This window comes from Amorphotheca resinae, assembly GCF_003019875.1.
Source record: "Amorphotheca resinae ATCC 22711 unplaced genomic scaffold M430scaffold_11, whole genome shotgun sequence".
NCBI lineage: Eukaryota > Fungi > Ascomycota > Leotiomycetes > Helotiales > Amorphothecaceae > Amorphotheca > Amorphotheca resinae.
Window position 1 is genome coordinate 1,221,990 of NW_020194481.1, and position 24,274 is coordinate 1,246,263.

Here is a 24,274-nt window from a genome sequence, read left to right on the forward strand (position 1 = left end):
GATGATTCACTCCTTCGTTGGCCGTGACGGGAGGTATTGACGGTGTATTGGGGTCAAAGAATCAAGTTCACGATGCGTGTAGCGTTTAAGGTACGAACAGAATGTACAGGCTCGAAGCGGCTAGCGCGGAAGAATTAGCGTACTTAGCGAGCTCTGTCTTGGAGGCTGAAATTCATGACGGGTGTATAAGGTAGGGAGAGGAGCGATCTTCGTCAATACGTACTTTTAGATGCATTGAAATATATTGCAAAAAGCAAAGAAGCAATTCACTTTTCCAGTCTTGGGGTAAGATGTTGTCGGATGGAATCTTCATCTATAACTTCTGTTACCGAGTTAAGTTTGAATGAATATAAATAGCACCATATGTTGCCGCGGTATTCATGGTTCCAGCAATTCTCAAAAGGGAGCCAACCATCTGCAAGGTGCCCTCGAGATCTCGTTGACTCGGAGACAATTCCTGGGAGCCGTTCACTCTGATCATTGATAAAACTGTTTATCTAAGGTACCTATGAATGGCCATGGGAGATCGTCACCTGACATCCAGAAGCTTTTACGCTTCCGGGATACCCAAGGAGCCTCGGTCTACTCTCCTGTCATTTCTGCCTCTGCTTGACAGCATTTTGTCTTCAGTTAGTCACGGGTATTCGAATTCACCCTGCTTCAGATCGTCACACAGATTTCCTTGGACTGGTCATCCTCAGCCCGGCATTATTTTTGCAACCTTGATTGACTGGTATTCTGTGCCTTATTTACATCGATCATAGTACAGTAGACCCATCCCCTTCCATTCGTGCCCCAGGTCCCTTATCTAATGGGCGTTGTTCTTGTGGTGGCCTGCAAATCATTAGCAATGGTCCTCTCAGCTGTGAGTTTACCTCAACGTACGCAGGTGGAAGTAGTAGGCGTTAGCGTAACTGATGGCGAGGACGGCAACGATGGCGTGGATGATGGCTGGAGGAAATCAAGAAAGTCAGCTATCGTATTCCGACATGGCACGTCGATCGAAGATGGTGAACATACGGGTAGCAGAAGGGTTCTTCCCGAAGTACTTCGCTTGGTATCTGCCCACAAGGCCCTTAGGCTTGACCTCTGGAGCTGCGCCTCGGGGAAGCTTCTCGTAGAAGCTCACCACGCGTTGCATGCGGGCAGCATCTGTGGCAGCGCCAAGTCCCTAAATTCCATCAGTCCGGTCGTTCCTCACTCCATGTGGTCGGTAGTATCGGTTGCTGGGCGCAGGGTCTCGTAGGATTCAATTGACGGGTCGGCGGAAGGACAGCAACTTACAGATGGCGAGGCAATCTGATCTTAGGTTAGCAGACAGAATGGGATTGGGTTTGGATATCCAAGAGGACGCACCTTGGGAGGGATAAGGGTCGAAAGGGCCCGGCGGGTAATGTAACTCATCTTGATGACTATCCCATTCAAGTCAGCCCAATTGAACATCCCCAGCATTGCGATCTCCTTATATCCCCATCCCACACTGCCACGTACCTCTATTGAACGTCTTGATGAAATGCGAAGAGGAGAGTTGCGGTTTCAAGGTCGTGAAAACGACCTGCGGTTCCCGAAAGCTTCCACTAGCGCTAGCTGACTAAGCAGATCATCTTGACCTCGAGCTTGCCGCAACATCGAGACAAATCCCATTGCAACGAAGACGGCAACGCGACGCACAAAATGTCTCTCCTCCGTCCCTCGATCGCAGGTCGTCTGCTACGAGCAGGTGCCCCATCGGCCCTACGACCCGTTCCAGGCTCGACACGCTTCAACACCTACACCGCAGTCGGAACGCCCCTCACAACATCAGATAACACCCAGTCATCTGCACTCAGCAAGGAAGAAGTGAAGAAGTCCATGACCAGACATAATCAGCCAGACTACACAGCGGAAGTCGACCAAGCTTCTTCGTAGGTCAATGGCCAGTCGCAGATGAATTGAGGCTGATGCAAGTCACAGAACCTTCTCCCCCATCCCAAAACGGGTTATGAACGGCAGCGAAGAAGGAGATACTCTTCCAGCCGCTGTTCTGTCTGGAGCTCCAATTGACCTCGAGGCTCGCACCGTCCGGTTTGGTCCCTCTTTCCACTTTCTCTCAGTCGTCCCAACTAACAAATGCAGCATCTACAAGGAAGCCAAGCCCGCAACCCAATCCGGCGATTGGCATAGCCACCACTGGCGCATGGACTGGGATATCCTGGAAAAGGGACACCGATGGGAGAACCCTCTGATCGGTTGGCAATCTTCCGCCGATTTCATGCAAGGCACACACATCAGTTTCAAGAGCAAGGAGGACGCGATCAGGTTCGCGGAAAAGCAGGGATATGAGTATTTCGTGCAAGAGCCAAATGAGAGGAAATTCGTTCCGAAGGCATATGCGAACAACTTCTTGTACAGCCCTACAAAGCTGAAGCACATTAGGACGAAGTGATTTTTTTCACCGGAGAGGGGAAGTTGTCTTGTACATATGACGGTCAGTGGGGAATATATCACGTTCAGAGCTTGTGGATTTTTTTTATCCATCTACTCCGCAATCAGTACATCCCAATATTATATTGATGTTTAGTCGAAAGCCGTGACTATCAAGCGACTACGCACTATCTTGGGTCCCTCGACTGGTTCACCTGGAATTAAGCACTCTCTCTTATCAAGCGAGAACTGAAGTACGAGTATCAAATATTCGTTGAGCGGCGCTTCTCAAACTCAATATCAATCAAGCTACCAGCACCACAGGGTCGGGTATCAAACGTTATGAATCCGGGATTCCCGGAGAATAGCAATCTGTATCGAACGAGAATCAAGGAGAAACACCCGCCTTAACAGCAAATAAGCTTGAAGAGTCGCAAGCATAGTGTCGAAACTGAGAGGTATCGGCACGATTGCCTGGTCTGTTTTCCACGAGTTCGTTTTGATATTGCTCTTTTCTGCCCTATCAACCACTATCAATATTGAAACATAACCGACCCAAGGCCCTAATCGATAAAAACTCTAGCAGTGGCTATGTAATAGGAATGAGCAGCCTTTTTTTATATTCCTTCACGAGAGTTTCTTCCAAATGCCGGGAGAGACTCGAAGAAATCTATCATTTGTCGCTTGTATCGCTTGTATTAAACCTCTGAAGATATTGCTATGGCTAAATTATGGTATCTTTTTCATTCTTCTTGACTAGTTGGTACCAGCTGGTCCACTTCGTGTAAGCGTCCTCTAAATCAGGAATGATGTTCAATGAATTACAATTGCAGCGAAATTCCCTTGGATGACGGTTCCCCACTGAAATCTAGTGTCCACGCAACAGGTCGTCTCGCGCAGTAGTCTTTCAAGGTGGAAGCCAGGATATTCATCAAAGCGTAAAAAAACAGGCAGATCATGCAGATAGAGCTTAGGAATTGGATTGGGTCAAGTTCAGACAGGCTGTGGCTGTGGCGGCCTGCTTTTCATTATTGGGGACTTCCCAGCTTTCCAGATCGTGTAACCATCCGACTCTTTTCCAGTTAAAGCCTCAGATGAGATATGTCATCTATTAGAGGGCCCTAATAAGTCTGCATTATGATATTGGCTGACGTCGATACTGTTTCGCGATAAGATTACCGAAAAGAGATGGCTTTTATTTTCTGTCAATGACGGTGATAGACAGAAGGATTTTGTAAGACTACTACACAGTTTGATGAAAAATGGAGATGGAGAGTCACACAAGGTGTGATATAATTGGAAAAGAGTAGCAGGCAAAGCAGACTTGAGAGATGTGATGAGCTAGAAGCTGAAACTGAAGTGGCAGTAAAAGTCACGTGATAGTCTAAGCAGCAGAACTGCTTCTGTGGAAAAAGTTCTTGTGATCTAAGATGGCAAAATATCAGTCCAATTCTTAACTTGATAGAAGTTTGTAGAAGAAACAAGCAGAGGCGTTGATATCCAAGTTGATAGCCGAGCGCGCTTAATTCTGTTTAGTAAGCGCGGGTAAGCGCGCTGCGGCGATAAACTTCAAGATGCGGAAAACCATCAAGGTCTGAACCCCTTGGACTCTCCCTTCCCCTCCACAGCCGCCATGGACGATCTCGAATCCCTTGAGCTACTCTCGCTGGTCTCGAAAGTTACTTCGGAGCTACAAAACCATCTGGGCATCAGCGATAAGACCCTCGCCGAGTTCGTCATCGCCCAGCATGCGCAATGCAGTTCCTTGGAGGAGTTTCAGAAGAAGCTGGAGGGGATGGGCGCAGACTTCCCCCAGAGCTTGATCGAGAGTATAGATCGACTGGTTTTGACTATGCATCCAAAGTTCAAAGGTGCGAAGCGTCAAAATGGTCCACAGACGCAAAGCGGAACGAACAATATAGACGAGAAGACGAAGGTCTTTAAGGGGCTTGCCTTGCCCGATAAAGAGATACCCTGGAAAGATGATGTAGAGGAAGAGTATACAAATGGCGATTCGAAGCCAGAGACCGACGCGATTGACGATACCCTTGCGCTATTGGAAGGCCTTGAGGGAAAGGCGAAGACGGAAAGATCAGGCAGGACGAGCAGAAAACGAAGTAGAAGCCCAGACGAGGATTATGATAGGGGGCGGAGTCGCAGGGGCAAATACAGGTCGAGGTCTCGCTCAGTAGAAGATACCCGACACCGACGAAGAAGCGGCTATGATGACGATGAGTATGGTCGGTCACGGAATGGTCACAAGAGCAGTCGGCGGAGGCGAGACGATGACGAACAATTCAGGCGGCCCCCAACTCCAGAAATCGATGATGAACCTGTACTTTTCAAGGTCTACGACGGACACGTTACAAGTGTGAAGGACTTCGGAGCATTTGTCAACATACATGGGGTCAGGGGCAAGGTGGATGGGCTTGTGCATGTCTCAGCGCTGGTGGAAGGCCAGCGTGTGAATCACCCGTCGGATCTGGTTTCGAGAGGGCAGCCGGTAAAGGTCAAGGTTATCAAGATTGAAGGTTCTAGGATTGGGCTTTCGATGAAGGAAGTTGATCAAGAGACGGGGCGAGATCTTGCACCACAGGCAAGAATACAGTCTGGAGCGAATATGGAGCGGTTAGGAGGGGGCAAGAATGAGTATGGACTGATCGACGATAAAGTCCTTGTGTTCGAGGGTGACACGTCTCGCAACTCTAGGCAAAAGAAGAGGATGACTTCACCAGAACGATGGGAGATTCGTCAACTCATCGCCTCAGGCGTAGTGAAGGCTTCGGACTACCCAGACCTAGACGAAGATTACAACGCTACACTCAATGGCGAGGGCGAGATGGAGCTTGAAGAAGATGTCGATATTGAACTGCGGGAGGATGAACCTCCTTTCCTGGCGGGACAAACAAAGCAGTCCCTTGAACTCTCTCCTATTCGAGTGGTCAAGGCGCCTGACGGCTCTATGAACCGAGCCGCTATGGCAGGTACCGCTCTGGCCAAGGATCGAAGAGAGTTGAGGCAGCAAGAAGCCCAGGAGAAGGCTGCTGCCGAGGGCGCGAAAGTTGATCTGTCAGCTCAGTGGCATGATCCAATGGCCGATCCAGACGAGAAGAAGTTTGCAAGTGATCTACGCAGCGTTAGACCTGTGCAATCTACAGAGGCTGTTCCTGAATGGAAACGAGCCACACAGAGCAAGGATCAATCGCTTGGTCGGAGAACGAATATGACTATTAAGGAACAACGAGAATCTCTTCCGGTTTTTAGATTCCGGTCAGAGTTGATCAAGGCCGTCCAGGAAAATCAACTGTTGATCGTGGTTGGAGATACGGGTTCAGGGAAGACAACGCAACTGACACAATACTTGGCCGAGGCAGGATTCGCAAACAATGGCATTATTGGTTGCACTCAGCCCCGGCGAGTGGCTGCTATGTCAGTCGCGAAACGTGTGGCAGAGGAAGTCGGCTGTCAGCTGGGTCAGGAGGTTGGTTATACTATTCGATTCGAAGACTGCACGAGTCCTGCGACGAAGATCAAATACATGACTGACGGCATGTTACAACGAGAAGTCTTGATGGATCCTGACCTCAAGAGGTACTCGGTCATCATGTTGGACGAAGCTCACGAACGTACAATCGCTACAGATGTGCTCTTCGCTCTGCTGAAGAAGACTTTAAAGCGACGGCCGGATCTGAAGGTCATCGTCACCTCGGCGACTCTGGACGCGGACAAGTTCTCGGCGTATTTCAACGAGTGTCCTATCTTCTCGATCCCGGGTCGCACGTTCCCGGTCGAGATCATGTATTCGCGAGAGCCAGAATCCGATTATCTGGACGCGGCACTGGTTACGGTCATGCAGATCCACCTGACCGAACCGCCCGGAGATATCCTCCTGTTCTTGACTGGCCAGGAAGAGATTGATACAAGTTGTGAGATCTTGTACGAGCGTATGAAAGCGCTTGGACCGAGTGTTCCAGAGTTGATCATCCTCCCGGTCTACTCAGCCCTACCGAGCGAGATGCAGAGTAAGATCTTCGAGCCGGCGCCTCCTGGCAGCCGAAAGGTGGTTATCGCTACAAACATTGCCGAGACATCTATCACCATCGACCACATCTACTATGTCATCGATCCTGGGTTCGTCAAGCAAAATGCATACGATCCAAAGCTTGGTATGGATTCGTTGGTTGTAACGCCCATCTCCCAGGCTCAGGCCAAGCAGCGAGCTGGTCGTGCGGGCCGTACAGGACCAGGAAAATGCTTCCGTCTCTACACCGAAGCGGCGTTCCAATCCGAGATGCTACCGACGACTATCCCTGAAATCCAGAGACAAAACCTCTCCCACACGATCCTGATGTTGAAGGCTATGGGTATTAATGATCTGCTGCATTTCGACTTTATGGATCCCCCTCCAACCAATACCATGTTAACCGCGCTCGAGGAGCTCTACGCCTTGTCAGCATTAGATGACGAAGGACTCCTGACGCGACTAGGCCGCAAGATGGCCGACTTCCCCATGGAACCCGCCCTTGCCAAAGTGCTCATCGCCGCAGTCGACCTCGGCTGTTCCGACGAGATCCTCAGCATCGTCGCCATGCTCTCCATGCCCACAGTCTTCTACCGACCCAAAGACAAACAAGCGCAAGCCGACCAAAAGAAAGCCAAATTCCACGACCCGCACGGCGACCACCTCACGCTGCTCAACGTCTACAACGGCTGGAAAGCCAACAAATTCGCCAACCCCTGGTGCTTCGAGAACTTCATCCAAGCCCGCTCCATGCGGCGCGCTAAAGACGTCCGCGACCAACTCGTCAAGATCATGGAGCGCTACAAGCACCCGATCGTGTCGTGCGGGCGCAACACGCAAAAAGTGCGACAAGCGCTGTGTAGCGGTTTCTTCCGCAACTCAGCACGCAAAGACCCACAGGAAGGCTACAAAACCCTCATCGAAGGGACGCCCGTCTATCTCCATCCGAGCTCCGCACTCTTCGGGAAACAAGCAGAATGGGTCATCTACCACACGCTCGTCCTGACAAGTAAGGAATACATGCATTGCACGTCGAGCATCGAACCGAAATGGCTGGTCGATGCAGCGCCGACGTTCTTTAAAGTTGCGCCGACGGATAGACTGAGTAAGCGCAAGAAAGCGGAGCGCATACAACCCCTGTATAATAAGTATGCGGCGGAGGACGATTGGAGATTGTCGGCGCAGAAGAGACAGGGAAGGGGTGGGGGAGGGGGGACGTGGGGATAGTTTTTGTATGCGTATCGATCGATGTGTTTTTTGTGCGTGTAGAATTTTTAATTTACTTGGAATATTTCTCCATTGATTGATTGATCAATATACCGTGCCCTCCCCCCCCCCCACCCCCAAAAAAAAAAAATAAAAACACAATAAACCAAAAAAGAAATCTTCCATACCAGGGAGTCGAACCCTGCGCTACCGCGCACAATCACTTTTGAAATGAGAGGCGGAAATGTTACCGATACACCAGTATGGAACTCTTTATATCTGTTTTTGTGATTATTGGGAGTTTTATATGAGATTAGATTTTGGGGTTGGTGGGGGAGGGAGAGAATGGAGATGGGGAGAGGGAGAGGGGGATGTTCACATCTCATATCTTAATTCTGAACTTATTTATTTATTTATTTTTGATTTTGATTTATTCTTTCATTTCATGACTACTACTCACTCGATCAATCGATCATTACACCCCTATATCCCCCTCTCCATCCCTCATCTCCCATCTCCCATCTCTTGCCCATCCAATCCATTCCAATCCAATCCAATCCGCCCCGTTCCAATCCAATCCATACCCCCCAAAATCAAAGCAAATAGCCACTCCAGTGGTATCAATCAATCGATAAATATCAATCAGTTCAGTAGATAAGGTAAGGTACTGACTGACCAAACCAAACAAACGCCAAACGACCACGCTAAACCCACATATTAACAGTCCAAAAAAAAAAGAAAAAGAGAAATGCAACGCTACTATACAGATTGAGATAAAGGGCGCAGGGACAAAAGCAGGCAGAGTCAATTCTCCACACTCCCTAACCATGACCGAACGCCCTCCCTCAGAAAACTCTCCTTCTCTCTCGCCAGCATCCCCGCGTTCGCTCGCGCTTCCGCCATGGCCTCGCGCTCCCGGCTATCCACCACACTCCGCACGATCTCGTCTAGTGCCGTCAGCACCATCTTCTTGCATTCGTTGCGCGGCACCTCTATCGTGTGTTCTGGCACGCGCGGCTCGCGGCATTCCGAGTCGCTGCGTTCGTGACCACCGCCGCCGCGGCGTGACGTGCTGCGGCTCGAGCAGACCGACGAATGCTTGGACCCCGGGCCCGACTGAGCGATGATGCGCTCGACGGCTTCGATCAGCGTCTCGTCCATGGAGATGATGGGTTCTTCGATGAAACGCTCCTCGACCTCGCTCCCGATCTCAATACCAGGCGTGAGCTGCGCGGCGCTGTAGACGTTGCCGTATCTGCTATCCAGACTATTCTGGATGGACGACGTAGCCGAATGGTCGACGTGAGGGCGTTTGATCAGACGGCGGTAGCGGATGAGTTTGATAGAGAAATTAGTGGTATCGGCGATGATAGCCGAGCAGATATCAACCCAGCGGCCCTCGCCGCTATCATCAGGGTGCGGGGTGGAGGAGGTAAAGGGCGTGGGTTCAGCACGCATGCTCTCCTTGACCTCCTCCAGCAAATCTGGTTGAGGAGGGATAGCTTGGAGGGCAAAGTCAGGATTGTATCTCGGTAACCAGCCTCCCACATTCATCGTCGTATCTGAATCGGGTCCGCGGGCGTAATGCTCAAATGCATCCAGCCCATTGCCGAATCCCGGGGTGGGCAGCGAGTAGCCAGAGCTACTGGGTGAGGAGACGGCCGTCTCGAAAGAGAGATATTCAGGGAGGGGCACATCAATCTCGATGACCCCGTCTTTAATAGACGTCTTCACCGGGCTCTCATATGCCCCCGACGGATCAGGGATGCGTTCGCGGCTCCGTACTTGCTCCGTCGCCTCGTCACCACCCGCATCCGACTCTGGTCTGGCCGTCTCGGCGGAGGCCGTCTCTGATCGGCGCATCTCTTCTTGCGAGGTTCGCGCGGTGGCCTCATCGACCATCTGTTGCAGCTTGCCTTGGTAATATCTTTTGTAATTCGGATTAATCTCTACACCTTCTAACGTAGGGGGGGAGGTTGCCGTTGTAGATTCCCGTTTCTTTGACGGATTCCAGAACCCACTGATCATGCTCCCCCAGCGCGAATTCTGTCCCTGCGAATCCGTAGACGTGTTGCTGTATTGGCCGGTGCTGTCGCCTCTCTTCAAGGTCCGGATGAGGTCGTCCGCTGCTAGACTACCACTGCTCCCTGGTCGCGGCGCGGGCCCAGTCCCTCTGACGGGACGTCGGGTAGAAAAGTGAGGCATGGTCGTCACCGGCGTCACGGTCGCGGTAGTCGCCGCACTGCTCTTCCTCGTGCCGAGATCACTTCCCGGGATCGGGAGGTTGGCGGTCCGGATCGATGCTGCATCCGAGGTCCGTCTATCGTGGTGATGGATCTCCAGGTTCTGTGCTGGGAAGCTCATAGTCCTGGCATGAGCGCCTCGAGCCGCGCTCCCGCGCTTGTTGATCCGGCGACGTAGTGATTCCTCTCTTAAGATAGGCACGGTATACGTAGGCGGCGATTGCGAGTAGCCGCCGAGAGAGGTCGATGTACTTGGGCGGTGCAATCGACACATCCCTGGTTGTTGATTTGCCGGCAGGAAGGCGGAGAGCAGGAAGATCAGCCGGCGAGCCATGAGCTTATTGTCCGAGACGATGACGGTTCGCGCGGGGACAGAGATATCATCCTCTCGATTGGCTCTCTGTTGCTGATAATACCGTCGACGGTAGTGAGTCGGCCCCAGGGCCTGGAGCCACTCGGTATGATTGCCCAGGAAGCCGGTGAGGAGGTTGAAGAAGAAGAAGCCCTCATCCTTCCCCCCCGCCCACTTGCTCACCAATCTCGCCTCCTCGCGCCAGATCCCCCATCTCCCCTGGCCAGTGACGACGCGACGGGCGCGGATGCCGCTGAGGATCCGTTGCCGCGACGACTCGACCTCTCTGTGGATATTCGGGGCCTGCATCAGGCAGTTTGACATCAGCTGGACGTACTTGATATTAGGCTTCTGGATCTTGAACGGTTTGACATCCTCCTCTACCCGCTTCCCCGAGACAGACACACTGGCGGAAGGCGTCCGGGTGTGCTTCTGCGGACTCGGGGAGCTAATGTCTGCTTGCTTGAGCATGGGCAAGAGCGCGGCCGTTGCCACGGCCTGCAGATGTGACAGGGTTCGCATAATGATGTCCCAATGCTGGGTAATCGCGTCAATCCGGTCGTCCACATCGCTCGAAAAGGACGATTCCAGAGACTGCACGCCAAAGCCATGGCCCAGCATCGTCCAGCCAGCGTGCCGCGCCGAGTTGAACGACGACGGGAACGACTCTTGCTCGTTGTAGGAGCTCGGACCGCGGAAGGTGGACCTGGACGTGGGAGCGGAGGGCGCATTGGGGGGCGCGGCTGGGAGGCGGATGACCAGGCCCACGGCGTACATCGGCGTCTTCTTCTGCTGTGGTTTCTTCTTCTGTGGCAGGCCATGCTCGCTGACCTGCGGAAAGGGATACCCCGTCGTCTCATCCGCGCGTGCCTTTGCGGTCGGGGTCCGGTCCTGCGCCTCGTCGGCATCATCGTTGGGGAGGGTGACGGGGAACATGCGCGTGATCAAGACCTTCTTCCGCTCACTCCTCGCCGTCGTACCTGTGCTGGTGAAACCCGGGGACGGCATCCCCGAGGCGACGTTGTCTGACGTGAAGGAATGCGCCAACCGGCTGCTGCGCATGCTCGACCTTCCCAGCGAACCGTCGGCGGCGTAGGAACCTGACGTGGGGGTCGATCTGGATTCCGCGGGGAGGATGTGCAGCTTCGTGCCGGCGCCCTTGTACGCCAGGGTATCCGAGGCGCCGAAGATGCAGTTCGCGAACGACGTGACCTCCTCCCGATACTCCCTGGCCGAGCGCTGTCCTTCCGTCTCCTGATAGCTCAGGGTCTTGTTATGCTGTGTGGTCCTGCGATCGAACGCGCCCACGGGCCTCGGGGCCGTCTCCTGCTGGATGATGACGGGCCGGGCATTATTCTGGACGCTGCTGGTCCGGCGCGACGAGCTGATGGAGCGGCGGCCTTCCCGCCGCGGATTCGTGAGCTGGCGCTCCAGCGGGGGCGAGGATGGGGGCGGAGGGTGGCTGTCGTAGAGCAGGTAGGCATGGCCCGTGGCGGCGGTGGCTTCTTGCATGATGATGACCCGCACATCGCGCATCTCCAGATCGATGTCGGGGTTGACGTCGAAGGGCGAGACGGCGGCGGGGGGCAGCACGGTGGCGGACGACAGGGAGAAGACCTGATCATGGTGGGCGAGGGCCTCGGGGTCGGGGAAGAGGAGGTTGTAGGTGAAGTTGTCCTCGAGGTTGGAGTCGAGCGGGTTGGGAGGGCGGGAGGAGGAGGTTGCGGAGGGCAAGCCGGAGAAGAGCTTTCCCAGGAGGGACATGATGGTGAGGATGTATCAGGGGATTCTGTCTAACAGTGGTCATGCCGGTGTTGGAGCTGGGATATCGGACTGGCCATTGTTGCGGGTGGAATGTCGAGAGGCAGAGGCAGAGTCAGAGGCAGAGGGAGAGGGATCGTGGGAGGTGGATGGATGGAAGTGATGAGTGACGTCTGCGCAAAAGCCGGGGGGGTGAACCAGGGTGTCGAGGGAGAGGCCGAGGCAGAGGATGGTGGTGAAGAGAGGATGATGGTGTTGACTCTCGAGTGTTGTAAGTTGTTAAGTTGTACGTTGTTCCGTCGTCGGTGTCAGAAGGTAGAAGTGCGGTCGTTGAAGAGAAGAGGATCTGGCGTTGAAAGGGCCGGGCCAGGGCAAAAGGCAAAAGGCAAAAGGCGAAAGGCCAAGGGCAAAAGCCGGAGCGAGAAGCGGTGAAGGCGGTGAGAAGGGCGAGTCAGATGGGAATGCAGGATTGAAGCATGAAGAGTTGAAGGATCAGATAGATTATATTATTATTGTCAGATGTTATATTTTCCTATATTCATAAATTGATAATTGATTTATCATGCTCGTTTTCCACACCTCTTCTTCTCATCTGCGTGGGACTTCTGGCCATCACTCACGTCTCTTCGGGGGATGACGGTTCACAGTTAAAAGAGAGCAAGGAACACGACGGGCCGAGGAAAGCCTCTCTTCTTCTTCTTCTCTTCCATGACGGGATCAGACAGACAATTACTCCGTGTATTATACATTCTATACATTCTATGATTATACATCATCGACTCGCACCGCATGACTCGGCTTCCCTATCAATTCTGCCGTATCTCGTTGGGGGGATTCGATCATGATTATTCCGGGGATCTCGCTCTCTCTCTCTCTCGATATCGGATATTGATAATGCCGGGGTGGTCATTGGCTTTTGCCGGGGTAATCACTTACTTTACCTAGGGATTGTCATTATTGTCATTGGACATGGAATTGACAATGGACAATGGGATTCATTCGTCGAGGCGAAAGGAATGAATCAATCAAATCAACAGCCAGACACACAACCAGGGGGATCACACCGAGTATATACATACCATCTATCTATCTATCTATCTAATCAAATCAAGTCAAGTTGTCAAAAAACAAAACTGCCACGCGCTCATTCTAAATTCTTACCTGCTGCGGCACGGCGCGCTCTGCTTCCCTTCCCTTCCCTCACACTCTCACCGACGGCTTCTTCACCGACGGCCCTATCATCTATGTACATTGTACATCTATATACATACATCTATATACATCTATATACATACATAGGGGTACATACATACATATCAAGAAGCCCACTCTCCTAATCTTCCCAAAGTAGTCAATATCGCGACCTCTATAGATATGATGTAACGTGATGTTTTATCTGATTTCTTGAATTTCCCCGGGTCCTTCGGCCTTGTTATCACTATATCAATAATCTATCTATCAATCTACCCCTTTCCCATCTTTTCCTTTCCCATCCTCCAAACCCCTCACCTCACCTCACCTTACCTCTCCCTCCCTCCAAATACCCATAACCATCCCCCTAGGTATCTCGCTTCCCCCGGCCCCCCCTATCCCCCAAATTCCCATCCCACCGATAAGCCCCCACGCATCAATTCCAGTACCAAAGCATCGGTGTCGACGTCTCGATTCCGGTATGCGATCTATCATTTCTGTGTTTTTCTTGATCCCCTTCCCTTCACTCCGCATTTACATTCGTCATTATTAACAAATAAATAAATAATTACTTTGTATATGGATCTGGATCTGAGTGTACCGGAATCATCCTTCCCTTACCTTACCTTAATCCCCATTCTAACGTCAATAAAGCATAACCGAGAAATATAGAAAATCCCCCGAAGATCATCCATCCCATCCCATCCCATCCATATCCCCTCGCCCCTGGACCCACAAATCCACAAAATCCACAAAATCCACATCTCCGGCTTTCTCCTGCGCAGCTCGGGGATGAGCGCTTTTGTTTTGTTTGTTTTTATTCTGGATAAGGGATGATTTGATTGATTGATTACTTGAATAAGTTAAAGAGTTATTATTTCATTACAACTCTTGTCCTTGCTTTTCTGTATAGCTTCTTATCTCAGAGAGAGAGGTATTGTTTAGGAATTGTCCTGCTTAAGCTGAGATGTTAGCTATAGAAGCCAAGCCTAGGGAAGGCAAGGGAAGGGAGTACCTATATGCGCATACCGAGCTGGGACCCCCTATTAACCCCCTATTTCCCTACCTAGCTACTAATTCCCAATTCCACTCATTTACCCCCTCCCCTTACTTCTCCATATTCTGCAACCCCGGACGGGCCCCTTTTTAAGGCTTCTACTTGAGAACTTGGTATCCAGTACAGGTGCTTTATAGTTTATATTTTACGTGTGTGCCCTTTTCTCGTGTTTAAGGAAGAGGGAATGGGATTGCGGTTAAGTAAGAATACCTACTTATTTATTTGTATATCGATATCTATCTATTATATAAATACAATTAGTTATCCCCTCTACATCGAACCCATCGAACCCATCGAACCCATCCAACCCATCCAACCCATCCAACCCATCCATCCATCATCCATATACAAGACAGATGCCCAAACACCATCCCTCACGACTTCTCCTCCCCCTCGCCAATCCCCTCCGCCTCCCGACTCTGTTCCTGCACCTGAGCCAACCCCCCCAGTTGCACGCTCGGCCGCCGCCCCAGCGGCCCCGGGTTCGGACTGCCAATGCCGCTGACGCTCGCGAGCCGCATCGGCGACGGGCTCGCGTCGCGCATCGACAGCGACAGGATCCCCGGCGGGAGGCCCAGCGCCGGCACGTCCGACAGTCCCGTGACCGACGGGCTGCGGAGGACCCAGGGCGGCGGCGGCGTCGCGCTGGGCGGGGCCGCGCGCTCGTACACTTCGCGGTAGAAGGCCTCGAGCGCCCCGGCATCGTGGCAGAAGGCTTCGAGCTCCTTGCCCACGGCCTCGGGCGCCGTGACGCTGGAGAACTTGGCGCTGGCGAGACTGGGGCCTAGCACGTCGCCCGTCGCCTTCAGCACGGGGGACTGGAGGCTGGCGGGCGCCGTCGGTCTGAGGAGGGGCGACGAGACTGGCGTCGATCGGTCGGCGTATCGGGGCCAATCGCTGTCGGTCTTGACGTACCGGTCGGATTCCCTCGCGGCTACCGTTCTGTTATTGTACAACCGATTTGCGAGGAGGAGGAAGTTCCCATCGTCCGTGATCTCGGCCAGGACCACGCCAGACCGGTGGATGTACTGGGTGTATTTGAAATCCGGCCGGCCCCACGAGTACGTCACGTCAACATTGCTGGGGAAGTTACGCGCCGCTTCGATATCCAGGACGAAGTTGAACTTCTTCATAATAGCTTTTTGGTAGTAGTGGCGGCTGGCGGGGCTGCTTTGTGCATGAGGAGCGAAAGAGTTGAGGTCGTAGTACGTCGGCGGTCGTCGATCGGGAGGCGGTGCGGCGAGCTTGATAATATAAGGGCTCCGGAAGGGGTTGACAGATGTGATGGTGCACGCTTCGCCGATGGGTGCTTCAACGAGCCTGAGCCCGTAGCGCTCAGCGGTTGAGGCCCACGATTCGATTGCGTCCTCGATCAGCTTTGCCGTCACGCTCATCCAATCGATCCGGATGTGATAGCAATTATCCGGATTATGCAGTCGGTCGTAGTGAAGGTTGATCCGCTCAGGACGGTATGAACGTTTGCGATGGTCCACATCGTACTTCATGACCTTGCTGAGAGCAACCTTGGGTTTCTTCCCAGGCCCCGCTATTGTTGTCGTTGGAGTCGTCGCCCCGGATTCAGAAGATCTCTCGTCGTAACTTGAGCTGGACAGCGATCGCTCGGGTCTGGGAGAGTCTCTAGGTGTTTCTGGGATTGGCGTTGCAGGTATCGAGGTATCCCGACGTCGCGATCCAAACCAGCCACTCCGACTCTCAGGGCGTTGCTTGGCATACTCCCCTGTGACTTGGTAGAAGTACTGCCCATCACGGAAAGGATGCCGCTTCTCGACGTGAACGAAGATCCCCATGTCCTTCTCCTTCTCCTTACCATCCCTGGAACCTTCGCGATCCTTATCTTTGGCCATTAACATGTTGCCAAGCTCAACTGCTTCTGCTCTGGTCTCGATATCTTCAAAATTATCAAGTAGCCATGTGGTCATATCAGAGCCGATGAAACAGTTGTAGTGTATTCGGAAATGCCATCTGCGATTCTGCATCCGAACCCCGCCTCTCTCGACAGGTGCTTGGATGGCTTCGGCCAATTCTGCAATATCAAGCTTCGACTTGCGGAACCGCTCGGACTCGAGCAGCTGGCCACGCCGAGGACCACCATCACCGGTCTCGACCAATGGCAAGGTTTCCAGCTCTGCTGTCACGACAAGCGAGGGATCTTCCGTCTTGTACACGATGTCCAGCGGGTTCGGGTCTTTCGTCTTCCTCGTGGTAAGACTCTGGAACCGGCGTTCTGAAGCAGTAATAACTCTGTGGCGTTGCCACATCTGTGTAAGTCTTTTGATACCTTCCAGCCGGATCTCTTCCTCGTTGTCTTCTCCGTGACGCCGTTGATAATGCGATGGCCGCTCCACAGGAATCAAAACAAAGCGCGCACGCCAGAAGCGTAGGTGCTCGGACATTTCCTCATCGAATCCAGCAATGAAGGTGTCGACATAATTCCAATTATACTCCTCCCTCGGTTTGCCAAGGATGATCTCGCGTGACTCGTAACTATCTCCCAAGGTTGTGCGGATGGCAGCTTTGTAAACCTTGGGTGCAACAGCACCGGAATTAGATGCAGTCGGAGCCATTGGTTTTCGAACAAACATATTGACTGCAATCTCGGTCCCATTGACGCAAGACAGCTGATGAATAATGTTTCCCATCGACATAAAGACACTAACTCCATCTTCTGCAATGCGGTCGCGCTTAAACACGTTGGCAATCTTCATAGACTTCTGCCCAAATGCCTCAGCGACTGCTGGTCCAACGACAATTTGAAACCCTTGGGACAGACGCAAAGCGATGAGCTCCCTGAGAAACTCTTCTCTAGACTTAGTGACCTCATTCAAGTCATCATCAGTGTTTTGAGAGATGTTATACGGCTTCTGCTGATATTCCGTATCCAGTTGATGCTTGGTGGGGAAGTACTCAGTTGTCAGGGGCACGGAAGCGGGAGAGCAGAGGGACTTCCATTTCATCGTCTTCGTCGGGATTGGCCTCGGAAATACATGCTGCCAACGCTTGTACTGACTTGGTCCAGATACATCATTCGATGTAGGGTTCGATGGGTTCAATACATTTAGCCAAGGAGCCATAGCCGTCGTTGGCGAGAGTGTAGCCGGAAGCTCGGGTACGGACCCTGCGAGTAGTTTTGAGGTATATAATTTCTGGCTGTCATCAGATCTTGTGAGGGAGTGTAAAAGACTAGCTTCTTCGTCACCATGCCGACCAATCCCTTCGTAGACAGAGCCCAGGACTGATCTTGACTTGAACTGATTCGTGGCGTCGAGATTCTGGAGCGCGACTTTGATCGTCATAGGCCTGGCAGACGGTGTTGGGGTTTTATCGTTGGACTCAGTATCATTAGAAGCTTTAGTTTCTGAAGGCGCGGTGTCCGCTCTGGTCCTCGATTTATCACTGTGGGATGATGTGGGCCGTTCTGACGCGGTACCCAGCAGGCGATTTGCCATAGTGCTGCTGGTTGGCCTCTTTGTATCCGCTGCCTTCATTGAACCAGTGCTCAGCTTCGCCGCACTGACATGTTCTGTTTGCAATTCTGCTGTAGAGGCTTTCGGGGCTGCGATACCAAATCCATGCTTTCCAAGACTAATTTGGCGTCCAAGTTTAGGAGCTTTGAGAGGCGACACTCTCGATTTTGTTGTCGTCGTAGTGCTGCTAACGCTATCTGTGCGGGGTTTGGATACTTCCTCCATAGCTCGAGAATTGCTCCGACCAGGACTTGCCGCTCCCTTGATAGCCATACCTTTGGGGCTCCCCAGGCCATCGTTAAGAGACGCACCGGAGGGCGTTGAATCTTCCGCAGGTGGTTTCCTTGTAGGTTCCTCACTACCCGCTTTGAAAGACTTCTTGCCATTATTTCTCTGCCTGACCTCAGGGGGCTCTGCGACTAACTCTGAGGTGGTCACATCAAAAGCATCAAGCATTTTGTAGAACCCCTTCTCCGTCTGACTCGAGTTCCGATCGACCAATGGTCTTGAAGGGCCATTGACAAGTTCACTTAGACCCGCATAAGCTTTCTCCCGGCGAATCGAATGAGATGCACCATGCTGATCTGTCTGCTTCTCGGATCCGTCTTGAGGTTGTATCATTATTTTTGGGAAAAATGCATCGTGCTGCAGAGGAGTGACAGAAATCTCCGTCATCACATTCTCCATGACACTAGCCATCTCCATCTCGTACATCTTACATCGAACGGCAAAATCGCTGGGATTTTGAGTTCCAAATTTCTTGAAATGCTTGAGGCCTTGTTTTGGTGCAGGGTTTATGAGATGTAGGTCTTGTGATGCCCCCGTCCAGTAGGAGACATCGATCCAATGGGGAATTGCGTAATTCCATTCGCTAGGATTGGTGGCATGGAATGATCCATTGCGCAGGCTGCGATCAGGTAAGGATGCTTTGGTTGGTGATATCGATTCATTCAAGGATGAAAAGCTCCCAAAGATAGCTCCATTTTGACGTGGCGTGCTGTCCTCGCTGCGCAGTGATTTCATGTGTAGCGCTTCTTGGAAAGCAGCATATTGCGGATTTCGATATCGGAAGATTGGAACTGAATGCAAAGGCATCTTGGGCAAGCATACCAGGTCTATCCCAATTCCATTTCCTGTTAGAACCTCGGTGGTCATTCTCAGGGTATCGTAGTCGACTTCAAAGAGACCAGGGCCAGGAGTGATGACCACAATTGAAATTCCGGTTCGCATCAAATCGCGATCGATATAATCATGCGAGAATTGAGACGAGGCCAGGGTGATTGCCTCAAGAACATTTCCATACATCGCGAGCGACGGTTCAGCTTCTATCCGTGTTCCTAGCGCTCCTCTCATCTTACTCTCTGGTGGTGCAGGGTCGAGACCGCTGACTGTGTCGATTCGATGCATCGAGATATCTTTCCGGAAGAACTTGAATTCACGCTTCAATTGGTATAGGATAGTGGTCCACGATCCGCTGGCCATTTCACTAACCACAACACGATAGAAATCTTTATAAGGCTTCTTGTTGCCATCCGTCTGGACGCCAGTGTGATATCCGTTGTCGTGTACGCTTGTTCCCAGCTCTGACGTGAGTCCCGTGTCATATTCCACTCTCGTAAAAAGCACGATACTAACAAGATGTTTTGCTCGGAGTGCGACCCACTTTTTGAAGAGGGCGGGGAGGAAGCCATTGACAACCTTATTGAACATGATCTCCCCAGACCCCTCTGAATCAAAATCCCACATCTCCCTAGACATCTGGATGAAGAGCACATAGCGCGCTGACTCACTCCGAAAGATTGGTTTCGTGTCCGTTGAGAAGAAGGCGGATTGAACCTTGCGGCCATTGACATACACAGATGTCACCTGCGCCTTGATCGTGCCCATGAACAGTATTTTTTGGCCCTTGAATACGGTTTTGTTGCTGAGTTCATAGACCGCCAGCCTCCACATATCAGACCGTGCAAGATATTCATCCTTAAAGGACATTTCCACATGAGAAGCAGAGCAACTAGCAATATCAGCCTGGAACATTTGTTAGTAGAGTTGATATAGTGGAAAAGGGCACAGAGATGACGAACGCTAGCGACGAGCACATTAGATCGATGCTTGAAATGAAAGATATCAGCAATATGCTTTGCAACGGATACCTCTAGACCTGGCTGCTTTGCTTTCATCTCGGAAGACATCGGCTTCACAATGAACAAGCATCTTCTCCCGAGCTCAACTTCACTCCTGATATCCGTTCCGCTAGCTTGGCTTGGGCTTTTTGGATTCGAATTGCTTCGCTCGCTTCTCATCGTAGCTGGAAGATTGTCTGCATCCTTCTTTGGGGTATGCGCCTTCTCCTGGAAGTCACGCACGCCCAAATCAGCCTTCAACGATACAATTGCCATAAGATCCCCAGGCTTGACGTCTGGAAATAAATCCAAATTGAGGACGACATCATTCTTAGAGAAAGACTCCTCGTGTACCCAGAGATTGCATCTCCTCTCCACAGATGCCTTCGGGCATATTCCATCATGCTGGGCGGTGCCAGTATCTGAGGCTCCAGGCGTGGGACGGTTGCTGAAATTCGAGTCTGCGCTGCCGTTACTGACGTGCCGCAGATGCGAAGCTCGCTGGGTCCCGCGACGAGGAGTAAAAGGCGAAATGGTTGTCATGAATGCCGCAAGCCACTTGGCTGAGCGAGCAGAGTCAAGTCATGTTTAACAGAGGAAGTTGGAATCGCGACGATAGCTTCATTGATGGGAGCTATCGCCTGGACCGGCGGTATTGCTGCTGACCGCCTTTGGATCGCTCAAAACGGGAACGTGTGGCCGGCTATACTCCGGGTGAACTTGAACATCAGGAAAAAGTTCCGCAGCATTTAACAGGAAGATTCTCCAAAACTCTGCTGGGCGATGAACAGTAGTAGAAAGCGACAAATCAGTTGAAAATGTCTAAGAGGCCCGCGGAGGATGTTGAAGATGGTAACCAGGCCTATCTGAAACGACAAAGGACTACCTCTGAAAAGGTCTTCAGTCCCGCAGAAGAGATTCGATCTGCGAGGAAGTTGCGACAGATTCTGGCATTTGATCAAGATGCCAGCCGTTTAAAACATGGTAGATGCTCCTGCTCCCTTCTTACAATCAATCTTACTAAAAGAGCTTTCTAGCAATTCAATCGTTCAAAGCCTTCCTAGACAGCTTCGCAACAACTGAGAACGACAATGCGGGGAAAATCTCTATCCTCAAGGAATATCTCGAAGCGCAGAAGCCATCTGATGAGGAGGACAAGACTGCAGTATACTTGGGAGATTTGATGCAGACATGGAGCTTTGCGTCCCAATCGAACAATGATTCGCTGCTGTCTGCTGTTCCCGCGGTCCTTGCATTACTTCTCAGAACAATATCTCATGAACTCGAATTGTCCGAATACGGTTTAAGATTGGGTCGAACTCTGCTGCAGAAACGTCAGCAGGAGTTGATTGCGAGAGGAATTACATCGAACAAGGGCAAGGAATTTCTCATCTCGCCGGTGTTGCGCTTGCTCCGGGAGTTGACAACATTTGATGGCGGTGTATTGGCCAAGCAGGTGTTCCGTGCTAGAGATCAAACATATAAGAACCTGGCCCGCAACTTGAACCTCAGATATAGTGGAGATGGCGTGGAAGATAAACGAAAGCCATCGGTACGAACAACGGCTCTTCGATTTGTGCTCTCTGCCATAAAATTCCTTCCTTCAGATACGAAGCGGGAGCTTCTCAATCAACGAGACATCGTGGGGGCGTTGACGAAGGATATCAAGGATGACCCTCCATTCATGGTTCGTGAGATTCTTGATACTCTAAAGGTCTCTGTACTTCAGGACGAGGCCCTCCCAAGGGATGCCAAAACGAGGATTGTGAACGCCGTATCTTTGGGAAGAATTGCGATGCTGTATAGGTACGACCAGCCGGACGAAGACCTGCCGACGTTGAAGAAGCCAGTGGAAACGGTAGCACATGAATTTCTGTTGCTGGCCTGCACATCTGCGGATTTAGGGGTTTTAAATCGTCAAACCGGATTCTATCCTCGGGGCATTGATCCAGATGACGCTCATGATGCCAGTGCAGGACAGGACTTTATCGACCTGGGACTCGACAGTATTGAGTGGATGGATAGATTTACCGAAAAGGTTCCTGTTCGCAATACCATCTTAGCAGAATTTATCCAAAACTTACGACCATGGTCAAGCACAAAAGAGAGCCATCTATTGATCACTATACTCAAGTCTGCACCTGAGTTGGTAGCAGAGTACTTCTTTTCCAAGAAGGGATTCACCTTCGACCCTAAGCTCACTGCGACCTGGATAGGATATTCAGCCTTCCTGTTTTCAGCCCTTCAGCTTCCTATTCCAAAGTACTTTGGATATCAAGAACGATACGCACGGTTACCGCCACCATCCTCTGTGGTTTTGGAAAGCCTTCTCCCCCAACCTCTGAACCAAAAGGTTTTGACTCGTTGCCTGAATCAGCCTGATAAATTGATTACCTTCTTCGCCGTTCGGCTCCTATGCGTTGCTTTTGCCAAATTCCAAGAGGTCTTCAAGATGTACCAAGAAGCAGCTGCAGGATCTTCAACAACGGTGTGGTCTCAAGCTGCAGAGAGACTGACAGACGAATTTTGCCAAAGATGTCCTTCTATCAAGGATGTTATCAACGCCTTCCGAAATATGCCCAAGACGGACCTCATGCAGCGAGAAGCAATTACGAGATTGCTGGTCTTGTACTATGAAGCTGTTCCTCGGATTGCGCTGGATGCTAAATTTGACGTATCGGCGACCCTTGCAGAGACGCTTCTAACAGTCGATGAAACCCCCGAGAACCGAGCCATGCGTGCATTGGAGTTGGAGAACCTATTCCAATTTGCTCATTTCTCACCTGGTATGCGTTGGTTTGCAAAGGCCGAAGGACTGTCCATTTCGCCGTTCATGGCCATGTTGAAGCTCGCTGCTGAGGCCCCGCCTGACATACCACTTGTGAAATTGAGGTCGGTGCTTGGCTCAGTCCTTCAGGAGAATCATATACTTCAAAAAGAGACCGCCATATCTTCTCTGGATACTTTTATCCTTGGGTTGAGAAGCCTTCGCGAAACTACGAATGGGGCCACAGTGTTTGAATTTCTTGACGATTGTGTCTCAAGATGCGCAGCCAAGCCAATCAAGTACATTTTCGCTCTTGAAGAGATTCATGCAGAGGCTAGTGGATCTAATGACAAACAGTCCCTTGTTAGTCTTTTGACACTAGCAATTGTTGAGCAATGGCCATTTGTGGTCAAGACGGCCACTGATTCTGTGCTCCTAGAAGTCGCGGACTACATCGCACGGCATCTAGCAGCTTCGATCAAGATAGGCGAGGACAAAAAAGTAATAAAACTGGTGATAAAGAAGCTAGCTGCAGGAACGCCAGAAGGCTCACGTCCTCGAAAAATAATTGAGCGTTCTAAGAAACTGGTCGATACCGTACCTGTTCCGGACCCCCAAGCCGTTCTCGCTGCGCCAAGAGATGCTGGTATCATAGCCGATGTGCTCTCCGCCACCGAGAAGGAAGAGATAACAACGAAAATGCTGGAGGATTCGGGTACTCGCGTGGAGGATCACAGCTCACTCTACAAATGGGTGACAAAAGAGGTCGACGAGGTGATCGAAGGAGGCTCTGCCGCAGCAATGATTTTGCTCCTGTCGTCAGAACACTTGAGTATTCGACGAGAGGCTGTCACGAATATCTCAAAGTTCGCTGCGAAGTTGAAGGAATCCACATTCGAAGAAAAGGAGCAGATCTGGTTACTTCTATTAGAAGTCGTTGAGACAGCGCGAAAGGTCATTGATCAAGAACCACTTCCCACAATCATCTCTGCATTCGCATCGCATGCCATCGCGGTCCTCAACGATCCTCTTCACTGCCTTTATCCAAAGTTGAACAAGTTCCTTTCCCAAGGACCGGTATGGGAGTTAGATAAGATTCCGTTGATGTACAAGATTCTTGACGAAGCACCCAGTCTCGACGACGCACATTATTCTGAGATAGCTTGGCTTTTGAATTATATGCTCGACGGTCTACGCTCCCCTGCCGACATGGCTATATACCGGAAACGAGGGGCCTTCGAAAAACTGTTCTCGCTGTATAGCAATTCCTATCTAGGACCAGGCTTGCGTGAGAAGATCCTGAAGATCTTGTTCAGGGCCACTACTATCGAAGGTGGCAGTACAACTCTTATTACGAGGTTCAGCACTATGACTTGGCTACAGGCGCAAGTTGCGTTGAGGGGAGGAGTACCGCTGAAAGTTCTTATGGAACGGATTCTGGAGTCATGTGACCAAAAGCGTGTTTCAACATGGTCGAGACAAGGCGCAAAGGAGGCAAAGGTAAATACCTTGAACTTTTAGATATGTAGATATGATACCCAATCATGATCACCGGTGGTCGTACATCTAGATGTGAAATTGTAATTCTCTCAACGGTCTTGCACTGGGCAGGGTGATATTCACACCTCGGTACCTAGATCGTAAAATATAGAAAACGAGACAAGTGTA

The 24,274-nt window shown here is 51.3% G+C and overlaps 7 protein-coding genes across 7 annotated transcripts; 3 read left to right on the top strand and 4 right to left on the bottom strand.

Moving 5' to 3' along the window:
• Nucleotides 1-808: 808 nt before the first annotated feature.
• M430DRAFT_107647 (hypothetical protein) lies at nucleotides 809-1,404 on the bottom strand (the record flags this gene model as incomplete). The annotated part of the gene is made up of 5 exons (XM_024861171.1): nucleotides 809-834; nucleotides 886-951; nucleotides 1,021-1,171; nucleotides 1,285-1,299; nucleotides 1,357-1,404. 5 exons carry the CDS (start codon nucleotides 1,402-1,404, stop codon nucleotides 809-811), a joined length of 306 nt encoding a protein of 101 aa, XP_024718090.1.
• Nucleotides 1,405-1,674: 270 nt separating this feature from the next.
• Nucleotides 1,675-2,425, top strand: M430DRAFT_107908 (hypothetical protein; the record flags this gene model as incomplete). Its single annotated transcript, XM_024861183.1, has 3 exons — nucleotides 1,675-1,904; nucleotides 1,954-2,064; nucleotides 2,116-2,425. The coding sequence occupies 3 exons, from the start codon at nucleotides 1,675-1,677 to the stop codon at nucleotides 2,423-2,425; spliced, it is 651 nt and encodes a 216-aa protein (XP_024718091.1).
• Nucleotides 2,426-6,418: 3,993 nt separating this feature from the next.
• On the top strand, nucleotides 6,419-8,288 carry M430DRAFT_53479 (hypothetical protein; the record flags this gene model as incomplete). The annotated part of the gene is made up of 2 exons (XM_024868382.1): nucleotides 6,419-7,599; nucleotides 8,246-8,288. The coding sequence occupies 2 exons, from the start codon at nucleotides 6,419-6,421 to the stop codon at nucleotides 8,286-8,288; spliced, it is 1,224 nt and encodes a 407-aa protein (XP_024718092.1).
• Nucleotides 8,289-8,434: 146 nt separating this feature from the next.
• On the bottom strand, nucleotides 8,435-12,359 carry M430DRAFT_61285 (hypothetical protein; the record flags this gene model as incomplete). The annotated part of the gene is made up of 1 exon (XM_024868913.1): nucleotides 8,435-12,359. Exon 1 carries the CDS (start codon nucleotides 11,987-11,989, stop codon nucleotides 8,435-8,437), a length of 3,555 nt encoding a protein of 1,184 aa, XP_024718093.1. The 5' UTR covers nucleotides 11,990-12,359.
• A 717-nt stretch (nucleotides 12,360-13,076) lies between these two features.
• M430DRAFT_270927 (hypothetical protein) lies at nucleotides 13,077-13,753 on the bottom strand (the record flags this gene model as incomplete). The annotated part of the gene is made up of 5 exons (XM_024865519.1): nucleotides 13,506-13,753; nucleotides 13,300-13,352; nucleotides 13,258-13,269; nucleotides 13,148-13,228; nucleotides 13,077-13,084 (listed from the first exon to the last, which is right to left on the bottom strand). Exons 1-5 carry the CDS (start codon nucleotides 13,709-13,711, stop codon nucleotides 13,077-13,079), a joined length of 360 nt encoding a protein of 119 aa, XP_024718094.1. The 5' UTR covers nucleotides 13,712-13,753.
• A 673-nt stretch (nucleotides 13,754-14,426) lies between these two features.
• On the bottom strand, nucleotides 14,427-20,382 carry M430DRAFT_45028 (hypothetical protein; the record flags this gene model as incomplete). Its single annotated transcript, XM_024867736.1, has 2 exons — nucleotides 14,427-19,744; nucleotides 19,801-20,382. The coding sequence occupies 2 exons, from the start codon at nucleotides 20,380-20,382 to the stop codon at nucleotides 14,609-14,611; spliced, it is 5,718 nt and encodes a 1,905-aa protein (XP_024718095.1). The 3' UTR covers nucleotides 14,427-14,608.
• A 275-nt stretch (nucleotides 20,383-20,657) lies between these two features.
• Nucleotides 20,658-24,127, top strand: M430DRAFT_108736 (hypothetical protein; the record flags this gene model as incomplete). Its single annotated transcript, XM_024861229.1, has 2 exons — nucleotides 20,658-20,823; nucleotides 20,877-24,127. 2 exons carry the CDS (start codon nucleotides 20,658-20,660, stop codon nucleotides 24,125-24,127), a joined length of 3,417 nt encoding a protein of 1,138 aa, XP_024718096.1.
• Nucleotides 24,128-24,274: the final 147 nt, after the last annotated feature.